This window comes from Alexandromys fortis, unplaced genomic scaffold (genome assembly GCF_014885135.2).
Source record: "Alexandromys fortis isolate MF-2015 unplaced genomic scaffold, M_Fortis_MF-2015_v1.1 scaffold_30, whole genome shotgun sequence".
NCBI lineage: Eukaryota > Metazoa > Chordata > Mammalia > Rodentia > Cricetidae > Alexandromys > Alexandromys fortis.
Genome location: NW_026067922.1, coordinates 8,082,751 through 8,096,771, shown reverse-complemented (window position 1 = coordinate 8,096,771; position 14,021 = coordinate 8,082,751). Strand labels below are relative to the sequence as shown.

The following is a 14,021-nucleotide window of genomic DNA, read 5'->3' as shown; positions in this document are numbered from 1 at the left end:
ATACCCATCCTTGTCTCTCATTACTAAAGTACCATATCACACCCAGTACCACCCTGGCTAGCTCAGTCAGTAGAGAATGGGACTCTTAATCCCAGGGTCATGGGTTCAAGCCCCACATTGAATGCCAGATGTAGCTAGGCACATTCTCTATCCTGCTGGTTCCCCTGGACTGTTTTTTTTTTTTTTCTGCCCACCTGTTCCTGAAGCTGCTTATGAAATAACCACTCTAATGCTCATTATTAGTTACAATTGTTTGGTCAATGTCTTTGGCTTCTTATAGGCTAGCTCTAACTATTAAATTAGCCCATTTCTATTAATCTGTGTATTGCCACAGTGCTGGAACTTACCAGTGTGGCAGGTTACTCCTTCAGCAGCTACATGATGTCCCTGACTCCTCCTACTCTCTCTCTTTTATCAGATTTCCAGCCTGGCTTTATTATGCTAAGGCACTGACCAAAACAGCTTTATACATCAATAAAACCCACACATACACAGAAGAACATCCAACATCAACATCCTAATTTACAGCCAAGAGGAATACTGAAATTATTGTGTTTTAAACAAGAGTCTGAAGAGACAGGCATGGACATTAATGTGCATGTCAACTGTACTTACCCACTGTCACTGAACAGGAACTCCAAATGGGTCATGAAGACTTCCCACTGTGAGATGCCATATCGCTGTGCCAGTGAAAGGGCGATGCTGTAGACATTTTCCTCAAGGGTCCTTCAGGAGTGTCCGCCAAGCATAGAAAGGGGAAAGAGAAAAAAATAGATGACCCTAATCAGCAAAGAAAATTCTCTTTAGGACATAGAGCCATGTCAGAGAGGACTGTGTATTTTGTATTCATAGCTCCTGAGAATGCAGTAAAAAGGCTTCCCAGCTCCCACTCACAGGGCTGCAAGGCAGGTTAGCAGGAACCTATTTGCCAGCGGCTCCCTGTCAAAAGGTAATTCTGACTCCAGGAGACACCTGACCATGCGAGGAAACATTCTAATTGCCACAAATAGGATGGGATTTGTAGTCATCAACCAGGTATGATACTGAATATCCTGCCAAGCATAGTATGGTCTTCCCCAAGACAGGATTCCCCAGTCAAATGGCAATATTGCTGAGGAATAAATAGTAAGAATTCTGATTCAGACTCTATAGTCACAGAAACATTTAAAAGCATAGAAGTATGCTGTGGGATAACGCTCTTGTACACTGTAAAGATTTGTCACTCGTATTGGTTTAATAAAATACTGATTGATCAGTAGCCAGGCAGGAAGTATAGGCGGGGAAACCAGACTAAGAGAGTACTGGGAAAAAGAAAGGCAGAGATGCAGTCACCAGCCAGATGTAGAGAAGGCAAGATAAGAATGCTTACTGAGACAAGGTACCAAACCAAGTGGCTAAACATAGATAAGAATTATGGATTAATTTAAAATGTAAGAGCTAGTTAATATTAAGCCTGAGCTAACAGGCCAAACAGTTTATAATTAATATAAGCCTCTGTGTGTTTCTTTGGGATTGAACAGCTGCAGAGCCAGGCAGGACAGAAACTTCTGTCTACAAATGGTGCCCAAATATTTGGCAAGAATTTCTACATAAAGTCTAATAAAGATTTAAAAAGAAAAGGATTCTAGACAGACAAGAACATAGTCAAGTGCAGCTTTTTGTTAACCGTCTTTTTCCCAGTAGCCTCTGTTTGTTGGCCTCAAGCACAGGCACAGCTCCTTTGAGAGAGGCTTTCTGAATCAGTGTTGGGGCAAAAACCTCGCAGCTATTTTAAGAGGCTCTGCCACCAAACACTTCAATGGTGTTTATGAGCTGCCCACATCAGGGTTCTTGGTGGTGGCATGGACCTAAAACTCCACAGAGTTGTGGCAATAAATGTGGCTCCTGCTAGTACATCTGCCATGAAGACTCTCAAAAAGCTAAGGAATGGACTAGAGCCTGCCACCATAGTTGCAGTTTTAATCCCAGCCATACCACGTAGCAGATTAAAGACTCATGTGGTCAGAAAAGATAGAGATATTCAGTAAAGATAGATTCAGAGGAAAATAACAAACCTCTATCCAGTTTACAATATTTAAAAAAAATACATAGGCTTGGGAGAGAAAAGAAAATGGATAGCAGTCCCTAAAAATGAAAAAATAGAGTAGTAAAAAAATAGGTGTGATAGCACATGCTTTTAATCCCAGCACTAGGGAGGCAGAGGCAGGCAGATCTCTGTGAGTTCGAGACTAACCTGGTCAGCAGAGTAAGTTCTAGGATAGTCAAAGATATACAAAGAAACCGTGTCTCAAAAGACAAAACATAAAAAATAAAATAAACAGAGTTTTTAAAAAGCCACATAAAGATGGAAAACACACAGAGAACCTGGATACTGTATGTTATTAGATTGTCTTTGACTGGTGAGGAAGGGGCAACAGCTGCTAAAACATGCTGCTGAATTTATCCAACCTATGTATTTTGAAAATGCCTTGACTTCAAAATTTAAGTCAAAAGATATGTTACTTTGGAGAAGAGGTTTTGCTTTTTTCCCCCCGCTGGAAATGAGAGGTTGTGGATATATTATGGGTTAAGAAAAATAAGATTTGGTTGAGGAAAACCCCTGAAAATTTTCCAATAGGAACGGACTACCTAGATGATCCAGTGTTTCAGAGCACCTCTGTTGCAGTTTCCTCTGAGTGCTACATCCAGCACAGCTTCAAAACTGTCAGCTGAGATGATCCAGCCTCACAGAATACTTCAGTTAGAACTTGACCACAATTCTAAATTTTCTTTGGGTCCCTATAAGATGATCAGCACCCTCAACCAGCAGGAAGTAACCTAGAAAACTATGTCCACATTTCCAAAAAAAATGAATTATGAATGTTTGCCTTTGTTTAGTGTGTTGGTTACAAGTTGTTATGGATAATGATCAGGAAAAAAAAGCTAAACAAAGTTAATTAGATTTAGGGTCTTGCTCTGAAAAGAAAAAAGGGCAAAATTCTATGGGATAATTGTGGGAACAGAAACAGATGTGAGCCTCTTCCACCTTGACTAGAAGTCAGAGTGTTTGAGCTTCTTTTTGCTTTTTCAAAGTTGTTGGTAACAGGTATAGCTACAAAACAAGATATCCCAACCTAGGGTGTGCTTACTTGGTGTTTTGGACATTAAGATGGCCCATAAAGGTGGATCCTTTCTGCAATGACCAAAGGTCAGAGAATTCAAGCATACTTCTGCTCCTTCACTTAAAATAGGAGGTTGAAGCCAGGCAGTGGTGGTGCACACCTTTAATCCCAGCACTCGGAAGGCAGAGGCAGGCGGATCTCTGTGAGTTCGAGACCAGCCTGGTCTACAAGAGCTAGTTCCAGGACAGGCTCCAAAACCATAGAGAAACCCTGTCTCGAAAAACAAAAAAAAAAAAAAAAAGAATCTCTTACTGAGACAAGGTTCCAAGCCATGTAGCTAAACATAGATAAGAATTATGGGTAATTTAACTTGAAAGAGCTATTTAGTAATAAGACTATGCTAATAGGACAAACAATCTATAATTAGTATAAGCCTCTGTGTGTTTCTTTGGGACTGAACAACTGCAGGGACCAGGCGAGACAGAAATTTATGTCTACAGAAGTGAACTATAAAAATGACTTCTGTTTGTTTTCTGCATTGTCAGGTATTATGCTGTTTCAGTCATAAAAACAAGCAAGATGTTTTGGGCACACACAGTTGCAGTTGAATAGGAAATGAGACATGAAATAGTAATCGGTTTTTCTTTAAAAAAAAAAATTCTAAAATATTGTGAGAATTGGAAGTAAGAGTAACCCATTTGACCTGAAGAATGAAGAACAAACCAAGATTACCTATGCACAAGTGCCAACAGGCCAGTCTGAGAGATTTTGATAAATGGAGCAAGTAGATCATACTCAAGAAAAGTGCACGGTCCTCAAGCCTAAAGGACCTATAACTTTCTCTGCAGTCAACAAAGATCTGGTGGGAGGTTTAAGCTAGGAAATGGCCTCACATTGGAAAGGGATGTAAAGAGTCAAAGAAAATGGTTCAGAGTAGTAACATGAAAGATACTGCAGGGATCCTGCTTCCTATGGCAGAGATATAGAAGATGGAACTCTTGGATGGAAGGTTCTTGGAGCAACCACAGAAGCATCAAGGAAATCTGTTCCAGTGAACACAGCGAGGATTACATCTCTAGCTAAGCGAGTCACAGCATTGAGAGGTTTTTTAGCTTGGGGTTGGCAAATGCTTTCAGGAAAGGGCCCTGATAGGTATATTGATTTTGCTGCTGCACAGTGCCTGTGCCCACCTTCTTTTGTATTCTTTTGGGATTCTTGCTTGTTTTTCTATCAACCTTCAAAAGTCTTCTCACAGACTACAGAAGAGAACTATTCAGTGCTTCAAAAGTGTGTTATCCCATGCAGTATGTTACCGTTAGTTGAACATTTTTCTAATTAAATACAGTGCCTATATGATGAAATGAGAAACCACTAGGGAACATTACTAATGTACCCTTTCTACTATAGGAACCTAGCAGAGATATATGTTGGATATGGATTAGCACCTGTGTGTGTGTGTGTGTGTGTGTGTGTGCATGTGTGTGTGTGTGTAAGGGGATGAGGGTACAGTCATACACAGTACACATGAGGAGATCTGAGGACAATCTCAGTGGTCAGTCTCCAGTTGCCTACTACCTTTTGAGTCAAGGTCTCTCACTGGCCTGGGTCTTTGCCACACACTAAGGGCTAAGGGTAGTTGGTCCCCAAGCTCTCTGAGAGTTGTCATCTTTACCTGCCTTTTCACCATCACTGGGATTGTAAGACAATGTCACAATGTCTGGCTTTTTACATAGATTCTGGGAAATCAAATTCAGATTCCCACAAGGCAAGCACTTTACCAGCTGAGCTAGCACTCCAGCCCTACACTGGTGTGTTTATCACTTTGTGGGGATGAGAAGGAATGGAATTATGTTATACCCTCTTTAAAGTTGCCTGCCTTCCCAAAGACATGCAGGCAATGGAAGACCCAAGGAGCAAACACTAACTTACAAACGACAAGGGGTGGGAAGAAGTATGCACATTGTGCATAAATGGAGATAGAATGGCAAAAATCAGGAGAAACTTACTTCTTAATACTGCCCTAAACACTAGAATCTCCACCAACTTAGAAATGGCAAAGCTCAAACCCCAGTGAAACTATGAGAGATTTTAAACAAACCATCCAAGGACCGCAGTGCATCTTTCTAAGCTACAGAATATAAAAGAATCTATTATATATTTATCAAAAGCATACATTTATCCTTGAGGACATACTTCAAATAGCATAAGCTGGCTGCATACATAGAAAAAAACTCCAGCAAAAATGTAACTAATAATCTAAGACACTTCCCACCTCACAATATTGTATTCTGCATAATCATCTTCTCATAAAAAACCATCAACATGCCAGCAAGATTACAAATGGCCAAAAGAAAAGCACACTGGGTCTAGAAGGAAACTCAGGCTCAAGTCCTGGCTGTGTGACGTGGAACAACTCCTTAAAAACCTGTTTCTCAGATTCTTCTTCTAGAAGCAACCAAGTTGGGCTGTGCACTAACTTAGGATACCGTCAAGTCAGACATTAATTGACTCTGAAGCTGACCTTTCAGGAGAAATGATTAAGAGGAAGCCACTTCTTCTTAACTGAGACTGGCGCAGGCTTTCTCCACTCTTTCCTTCAGCTCTCTCACACACTGCCTGAAGGAAGATCCAGACCTCAGACCTCACAGAAGATCCAGATACCTCCAAGAGCAAAGAGGTCCAGGATAATATAGTTTCCAGAGACTGGCAAGACTTCTTTGCCACTTTGTAAGAATTTAAAGGATCATATTGAACAATATCATACCATTACCACCATCAAAATAATTTTTGTTATTTCAAAGGAATTTCTCAGGAAACACAAATAACTATCCTATCAGCAAACACACAATCTAACCAAAGTCTCAGTACCATAATACTAACCTACATGGCCCACTAGAGCTTCCTTGAGAGTGGAAACAATGTACAAGAAGGCACACCATGTTGTGGTAGAGATGTGACAGACCCAAATTAAGATCAAGCTTCTAGATTTTATGACTCATGTAAACTTTGCCACTGACCATCCCTAAGCAGCAACTTCTTTTTAATTTATTGAATGCAAATACGAATACTTTGATATCACAGGGCTGTCTATAGGATAGAAAACTTCAGATGAAGTCTGAAGAGCATCACACATAACACTTTGGGTGTGCTCCACAGTGAGCATGCAATGGTTGTGTGGAGGAGTTAAAATCAGTTTCTACCGTTAATCACGTGGATGGCTGTCTTCTCACATCTTCAGGACAGTCACTATTACTCACTGGATCTAATCTATTAAAACGCAGCAAGCCAGAAATAAAACACAAGGAAATAAATTCCACTCCTCCATTCCTGGAGAGCCACTCTTGCAACTGGGCTTAAGTTGTACCACCTTCTCACGTAGGACCTCCTCTTCACTCACAAAGGCAAATGGCAGTTTTTCCCTGCTCTGTGAGGAGACTGAGCTGAAAATGGCTTGTTTTTCTAGAAAATGGGATGTAGACACCTGTCCCTACAACACTTGATTTTCTAAACTGAGAGCAACTGTAACTATCTTAGTTAAGATTTTTATTGTTGGGATCATAGCAACTCTTATAAGAGAAAACATTTAATTAGACTGGCTTAAAGTTACAGAGGTTTACTCCATTATCATCATGGTGAGACATGGTGGTGTGCAAACTGACATGGTAGTATACAAGCTGGAGAAGTAGCTGAGTGTCCTATATCTTGACTCAGAGACAACAGGAAGTGATCTGAGACACTGTATATGGCTTGAGCACATATGAGACCTCAAAGCCCACCTCCACAGTGACACACTTCCTCCAACAAGGCTACACTCACTTTAAAAAAGCTATACTTCCTCATAATGCCACTCACTTTGGGGGCTAATTTTTTTCAAACCACCACAGTATCTATAAACACACTAAAGAATATCAACTCAAAGTACTCTGAGATGGGAGATTCTCAGCCAAGAATAAGAGGCCATCTCATTTTTAAAGTCCCATCACAGACACCATCCTTCTTTACCAAGGCATTGCCCAGGTCCCCAGAACTGACACAATTCTGGAACTGAATTACCAAGGCTGAGATGCTTAATAGCAACCAACAACGAAACCCCAACACAATTCATAGCTACTACCGAAATTAATAGGCTCACAAGTCTGTGTCTACTTATGATAGACTTCTCTAGCTTAAGACTACTTAGATAGTCTATGTACTATCTATTCCTCACAGGACTGGGAAGGTTGGAGAAAGGTTCCTAACAACTATGTGTGCTAATTTATGAATTCAACTCATTCTTTTGCATTGTGAACCCACCCCCTCAGGAAACAAGGTAAGCACTTACTCTGCAAGGCCCAGGATGGTTTCTCTTTTGTATTGGTCATCAGCAGTAAACCGTTGCACATCCACACCCTTCCGCAGGCCCTGAAGGAGCTGAGCCTGGGTGAAATCTAGGAGACGCTCGTTGTAGTAGTGAAGCTGCTTGGTCAGGGACACGAGGTCTTCAGGCCAGGACTCATGCCCATGTTGAGCCACATGCCTGGTAACCATTTTGATTAACATTTTGGGGTCAACCTGTGAAAGTTGAAGAAAATGTATTTTATACATTTTGGGGCACACAATATGAACAGGTATATAAAAAGAGTATAAGACAGCTCATGGAAATCTAAATGGTACTTCCCACTGCTGGGTACATTAGTCATAGTCTCCTGAAAGCCAGCTGCAGAGGTGGCACTTAATGCAACTCAAAGAAATGATGCAGAGCTGAGCTTTCTGGACTCCTGCTTTGATCTTTTTTCCATCTTAAAAACTTTCTGAACAACTTAAGAATTAATATTTTCAGCTTTTCAACTATTATAAACCTATATCACATTTTTTGTTCTAACTTGCTGATCACTTTTAATAATTCACTCTGTGAAGACATTCTCATCCTCCCATAGCCTCTGTATATACCCTAAATACTCTCAGTAAGAAAGGTACAGATTAATAACCTCCCTATGTAGACAGCAAAGGAGAAGAATATTCTCTTCAGGGAACAGGTGAAGAAAACAAAAATAAAAACTTACTCACGCTTGCAAAAGTCAAAAGAACTTCTAGATATAAAGAAAGTGTTGCAATCATCAATGGATTTGACAATTGACTCTGATTTGTCGCTCAAAAGGACATAGGGCCTATGGTTCTTGGTAGCATCTCAAAAAGCAATATTATTATTCAAATAGAATAAAACAGCGAATCCAACAGATATAAGAGCAGGTAAATAAGTGATTAAGTGGTTATACTTATTGATTGAAGTGTGTGTGTGTGTGTGTGTGTGTGTGTGTTTGTGTGTTGAAACTCAATAAAGCAAAACAAGACTCAGTCATGATTCTGGAAACACAAATACCATCATACTATGACACTAACTCACTCTATCTTGATTGTTAGGAGACAAACTACATATTTTATAATAAGTTTAGGAAGAAAAAAAACACACACATACAGTTTTTGTTTCTCAGAACTCCATTCTTAATGATGGTAAGCTGTCAACATTTTAACAAGAAAACCCATTATTCTGAGCTACACTGGAGATTTGTCAATGTTGAGTCTATTCAATCAAACCTGGCCTGTCAGTGGCTCTCTTCATCCTATTATGGAACAGTCTGGAGGCATAGATAAAAACCAATTAGAGAAATACTGGATTCTAACAGGTGGACTTAAATAAAAGTGAACCTAACTGCATTTCATTTTTTTCCCTAAATCTCTCTATCTATATATTAGGTCCTAATCTCAAAAAAACATGACATTAAATTCTACTACATGAAGCCACAGGGCCTTATTAATTCATTTAAGATACATTTTTTAAAGAAATACAATTGTTCTGTTCTATTCCTTAACTCTTATCTCTGCCACCATTTTCATCTTAGTTATTTACCAACTGAAGGTATTCAATACCAGTGGTTATTTTGCTGAACATTGTTTGGTTAGTTACTTCATGGCCAGATAAATTGTTGTGGTCAGTTAAATTGCTTAATAAATTATCTCAAATATTTCCAACGTTTAAAAAAAAAAATCAGTGGCCTTCACAATTGAAGTTTACCTGGAATTAAAAATATTTTCTCATATGTTCTTTTACAAAAAATGAGGGGTACACTAGTAGTGCGGGAGAATTGTCTGTAATCTGTCAATCATGTTTTAAGTAAACGCTGATTGGCAAGGCAGGAAGTTTAGGTGAAAAAAATAGACAGGAAGTAGAAATGTTGCAATGAGAACAGGAGAATTCTGGGAAGGAGGAAGTTGATTCCTCTCACTCCTGCCCAGATCACTGAAGCAGCAAGATGTGATCTGCCCCACTGAAAAATGTACTGAGCCACATGCCTAACATAGATCAGAGTAATGGGTTAATATAAGCTACAAGAGCTAATAAGTAGCCTGACCTAAAGGGCCAATCAGCTTTATAACTTATAAAGATCTCTGTGTGATTTTCTTTGGAGCTTGCCGGCTGTGGGGAACTGGGAAGGGCAGAAACCCCAACAAGCAGGCCTCACTCATGTTACACAATAAGTACCAAACAATGTATTATGAGAATGTGCCTTGCTACTATAGAGATGCAACCTACTGAGAGAGGCAAGGAAGCAAGCATTGGTAAGATGGTAAACACAATGAGCTTGGGATGCTACAGGGAAACAGAACAGAACAAAAAAATCTTCTCGGAAGAGCTATAGCTATGCTAACATCAGGGACTAGCATCAGAAAAGCCCCAAGAAATATAAAGATATATTCCAGCAAAGCTTAGATATAAGCATTTTAGTGTCTAGAATTATTAATAAAAACTGACTGACTGAATGGATGAATAATAAATAAATTAGAAAACTGGAAGCAAGGTTCAAACAGTTTTAGGAGCCTAAGAGAAAATATACAAACCAAGATGGCATAAAGGAGGGCTCCAAAATAAAAAAAGTAATGTAAAGCATGCTGAAAGATATTTGAAAAACCTTATGGCAACTGCTGTTACATAATTTGTGCTTTCCTTCTCTTATTATATCATAATTTCTGGAGAAAAGAGTCCATGAGCATGTCATAAATCCATCTTTTCTAGAACACAACAGAATCTACAAAAATAAGGTGCTTGGTAAAGTGTTCTGAGTTTTAAGTCAGTAGTTATAGTTTACATTCTTGTTCCCCACCTGGTAGAGGGGTAATTCAGAGTTCATTTGCCCTGTTTCTTCACTAAGAAAGACTGTTAGTCAACACCCTCTTTGGTTTGTTGAAAAACACAAATAAGGTATTTTTTAAATTTTTATTAGTTCTTTGAGAATTTTGTACATTTCAATCATATTTACCCTCCCTTCCCTAAGATATTCCAAATCTAACCCCCTTCTATTCCTACCCAAATTAGCGTGCTCTGTGCTAATTTATGCTGCCCAAATAGTCATGAATGTGTGGTTTTCTACTAGAGCTTTGCCGACTTTATCTCTTAGAGAACATGGTCCCTTCCTTCCTCAGAGCTAACAACTGCCAAAAGCTCCCTTGCTGGGTGGAACCTCACGGCCAACTCTGTTCTCTATGCTGGAAACTGGTCTGGTTTGGGCTTCTCTGGGTCATGTGCATGCTGACATCACCATGGTGAGTACCTCCTTATAGTCATCCACTGCCTCTAGCTCTTACACTCCCCTGCCCCTTTTCACTGATCCCTGAGTCTTTGGAAGACAGGATACAGAATACATGACTCTTGGGGGCTGACTCTTCCAGTCTAAGTTTCTGTACTTGGGACTGTTGTGGTCTCTGTGCTGGCTGTCATCTATGGCAAACAGAAGCTTACTTAACAAACCACTCCTTTCTCTCTACTGTTTATGAAAACAAGTTACACCCATAGCTTATTTTCAAGGAATTAAAAAGTAGCGACTGACTAGAGGTACTCTTAAGCAGTTCACAGGAGGATCTTAATAGATGCTCAGTGCAGAACCAGAGGCTACCAGTCCGGGGAATGCCATGAAGGGAGGAATTATCTCCTTTTCTTGATTCTCCTGCTGCTCAGTTTCTACAGGGGGCGGGGCAGGGTAAGCTGTACTGGGTGATCACCTTCCTAAGATTAAACTCCTATGAGTGCACACAAATTCAATCATTAAAATAAGATAAATCCTCGCAAATCCCTCCAGGTATGGAAATGAGGGTACAACTCTACTGCATGCTTCCACTAAGTATTCAGAACCAATTTCTTTGTAAGACATATTTTCAGAACAATAGATGATAGTTAATAGAGTTGCACAAGCTGAAACAGCTTAATCTCGTCTACTTTACTGTGAAACTTGTCCTGTATGAATAGTTCTTATTTCACAACTTTGTACATCAAATTTATTCACATTACCTATGAAATGTTTAAGAACAAAACCCCAGTACCGAAGTGTTCAGGATGGAAGGCTGAGACTTCATAAACCTGTGCTGAGTAAGCCCCTGCTAACAGAACAACCCGGAGGACAGGTGTCTCCTACGGCCATTTCTGTATTAAGGTGGGCAGGGACCTAAGAACTCATATGAGACTGCTAGGCAGGTAGCAGAGTATGCAAGGGCCTGACTCTCAAGCACAATGCATTCTAGAAGCATCCTTTTATACATGAAATTCAGGGAAGGTATTCTCTTAAAGCTTTAAGACCAGTGCATACTCATTCCCCATGACACATGAATGAGACTAGTCACTGCAGTCCTTTCACGAATGACAGATTTACAAGTGACAGATCTTCTTAGTGCCATTCTATAGTACAGGTAGAGCTGTTTTCATACCTATGTGAGTGTGGGAAGGTTGAGAATAGTTACATTTCCCAACCAGTCTTTCCTGCTCAAACAATAACAGCACTTTATGCTTGGCTCCCTGAGATTACCTCTTTAGGGAATTATGCATGACAAGTGTATGAATTACCATATCTGTTACATTTGACATGATATTTTTCAATATTTCAAATGACTGTGGAAAACATGAGAAAAAGAGACAAGTTTTCACAAAAACATTCTAAGAAAAAGTAAAATTTCTTCTACAGGAGAAATAACTGAATTGGCCTCGAAGGCCTTGATTCCTGGCATTTCTTCCTCATCAAGTCATATGGTTTTAAACTTGAAGTGATTTCTTCAATACAATCCTTGTAAAGACCATATGCAGCAAGCAGGATGACTACTGTAAACTCACCTGCTCTGTGGATTACTTGCCTACTGACACCAGTATCTCCTCTCTTTCTAAAGGGACTTAGCTGGTTATTATTACTTCTAAAACTCAACTTAAATTTTAGTGAAAATTTCCCCATGCAATCATGACTTTTCTCAAAATATTCCAAAGTAATTTTTGATTCACTCCAATATTTTATTTGATACACACATTCAGTCATTTCTCCAAATGCAAACATTTGAAACTTTGAAAAGTGTTTTCACAAGAACTTCACATCAACCCAGCAAGGGGTGAAGTAGGGGCAGGGTGGCAGACAAGCTGTTTTAATCTTCTGTGCCTGCTTTGTACTTCAGGGGCCTGCAGCTGCAGTCCTATAGCTGGGAAGAAAACTCAAACCACACTGCCTTCCACACTCTGTCTCTATGCCACTAAGCCATGTCTCTGAGTGCTCTACAACCATCCTTACACCTAACTTTACTTGGGAATTCTTGCTGTTTAGAGTATTCTCTAACATCCATTTTTCTTGTCTTTCCACCCCACCCTGTTCTCCCAGAAGTCTGAAGACATGATTCGTGAATGTGGAAGCTTTCAGCCTCTAAGAAGACTAAAAGATGTTGTGGTTTGCTTTGAAATCTTCCATACTCAATGTTCAAGTGATAATGCAAAATATCACACAGGCTAGAAAAGCCTACCAGCATAAAAAGGCACCAAAACCTCTAAAAAGGAAAGTATGAAGAGTCATTCTATTTACCTCCAAAGCAGTAAAAATTCTTCAAGGGGTGAATAAAATAGGTCTTTAAAGAATATAGTCAAGGTCTTATGACACCAACGTATACACAAGTATTTACAAAAATGTCTACTCATTAATACTACTGAAGCAGCAAAAAAGGAGTTAGTCTATTGTGTTTGACAGTCTCCATTTCTTGGTAATACTGCTTGTGATATTGTAAGTGGTATGGGATCTCCGTTAGGGCTGTTATTTTGAGAAAGTGTTCTACTTAGTAATTTCTATTAGTATCTTACACACACACACACATACACACACACTTTAGAAATAGTTTTCATGAAATTTGGGATATAATCCCTGTTGCATTTGCTTCTCTAGCCTATAAAGCTAAAGGACATGTCTCCGTTTTTAACTGATATTGGCTCAGGACTTTACAAATGACAGCAAGACCACACTTCCAAGCACATTTACCACAACCACAAAGGTCAGATGAGAGTGAAAAGCAAGGCACAGCACAATCTATCCGAAATAAACTTCTCTTAAATGTGAATTTCCAATCTGCAGTTGGACAGGTATGAAATGGAAACAGAATTTACTGAATACCATCTTCTGTAGCTGTACGTTTGCCTACATGTGGATTATGTAGTAAAAGAGATCAAATTAGGACAAACGTTAGAAGATGAAGTAATTTTCTATTACTCATTTATCAATCATTGTATAAAACTGAAGAGAACTATTGGCAAGAGGCTGCCCCAAATGCCACCTAAAAATCCTGGTGAGTTCCAGCTGCTGCAGGCTGGCTCAGGACAGCACCACTTTCATAGTGCATAGGCAGGATTCTATCATCTACCGGTGAGAGGGGGTCCCCGCACACGGAGCCACAGGGAGTAGAGATCATGAAAAGACTGGGAAACCAGAACCACTACACCGACAATGAGGGAAAGGCAAGCTTCACTGGGTATTCTTATGTGGAGACAACAAACTGAAACCACTTTCATCTCACTTTCCAGGATGACTCATCAGGACTTTGTCATATTTAATTCCAAACTCAGCAGTGCTGTCTGATGCAGGGGAAGCCGCTGCT

General features: G+C 39.7%; 1 protein-coding gene across 2 annotated transcripts in view; it reads right to left on the bottom strand.

The window, feature by feature from the left end:
* The window catches only part of Nbas (NBAS subunit of NRZ tethering complex), a 291,403-nt gene that overhangs the window by 89,426 nt on the left and 187,956 nt on the right, over window positions 1-14,021 (bottom strand). For both annotated transcript variants that reach the window (XM_050141900.1, XM_050141901.1), the window contains exons 41-42: window positions 7,423-7,652; window positions 616-726 (exon numbers count right to left, since the gene is read on the bottom strand). In XM_050141900.1, coding sequence (XP_049997857.1) covers window positions 616-726; window positions 7,423-7,652 — 341 coding nt within the window. The remainder of the gene's footprint in view (window positions 1-615; window positions 727-7,422; window positions 7,653-14,021) is intronic.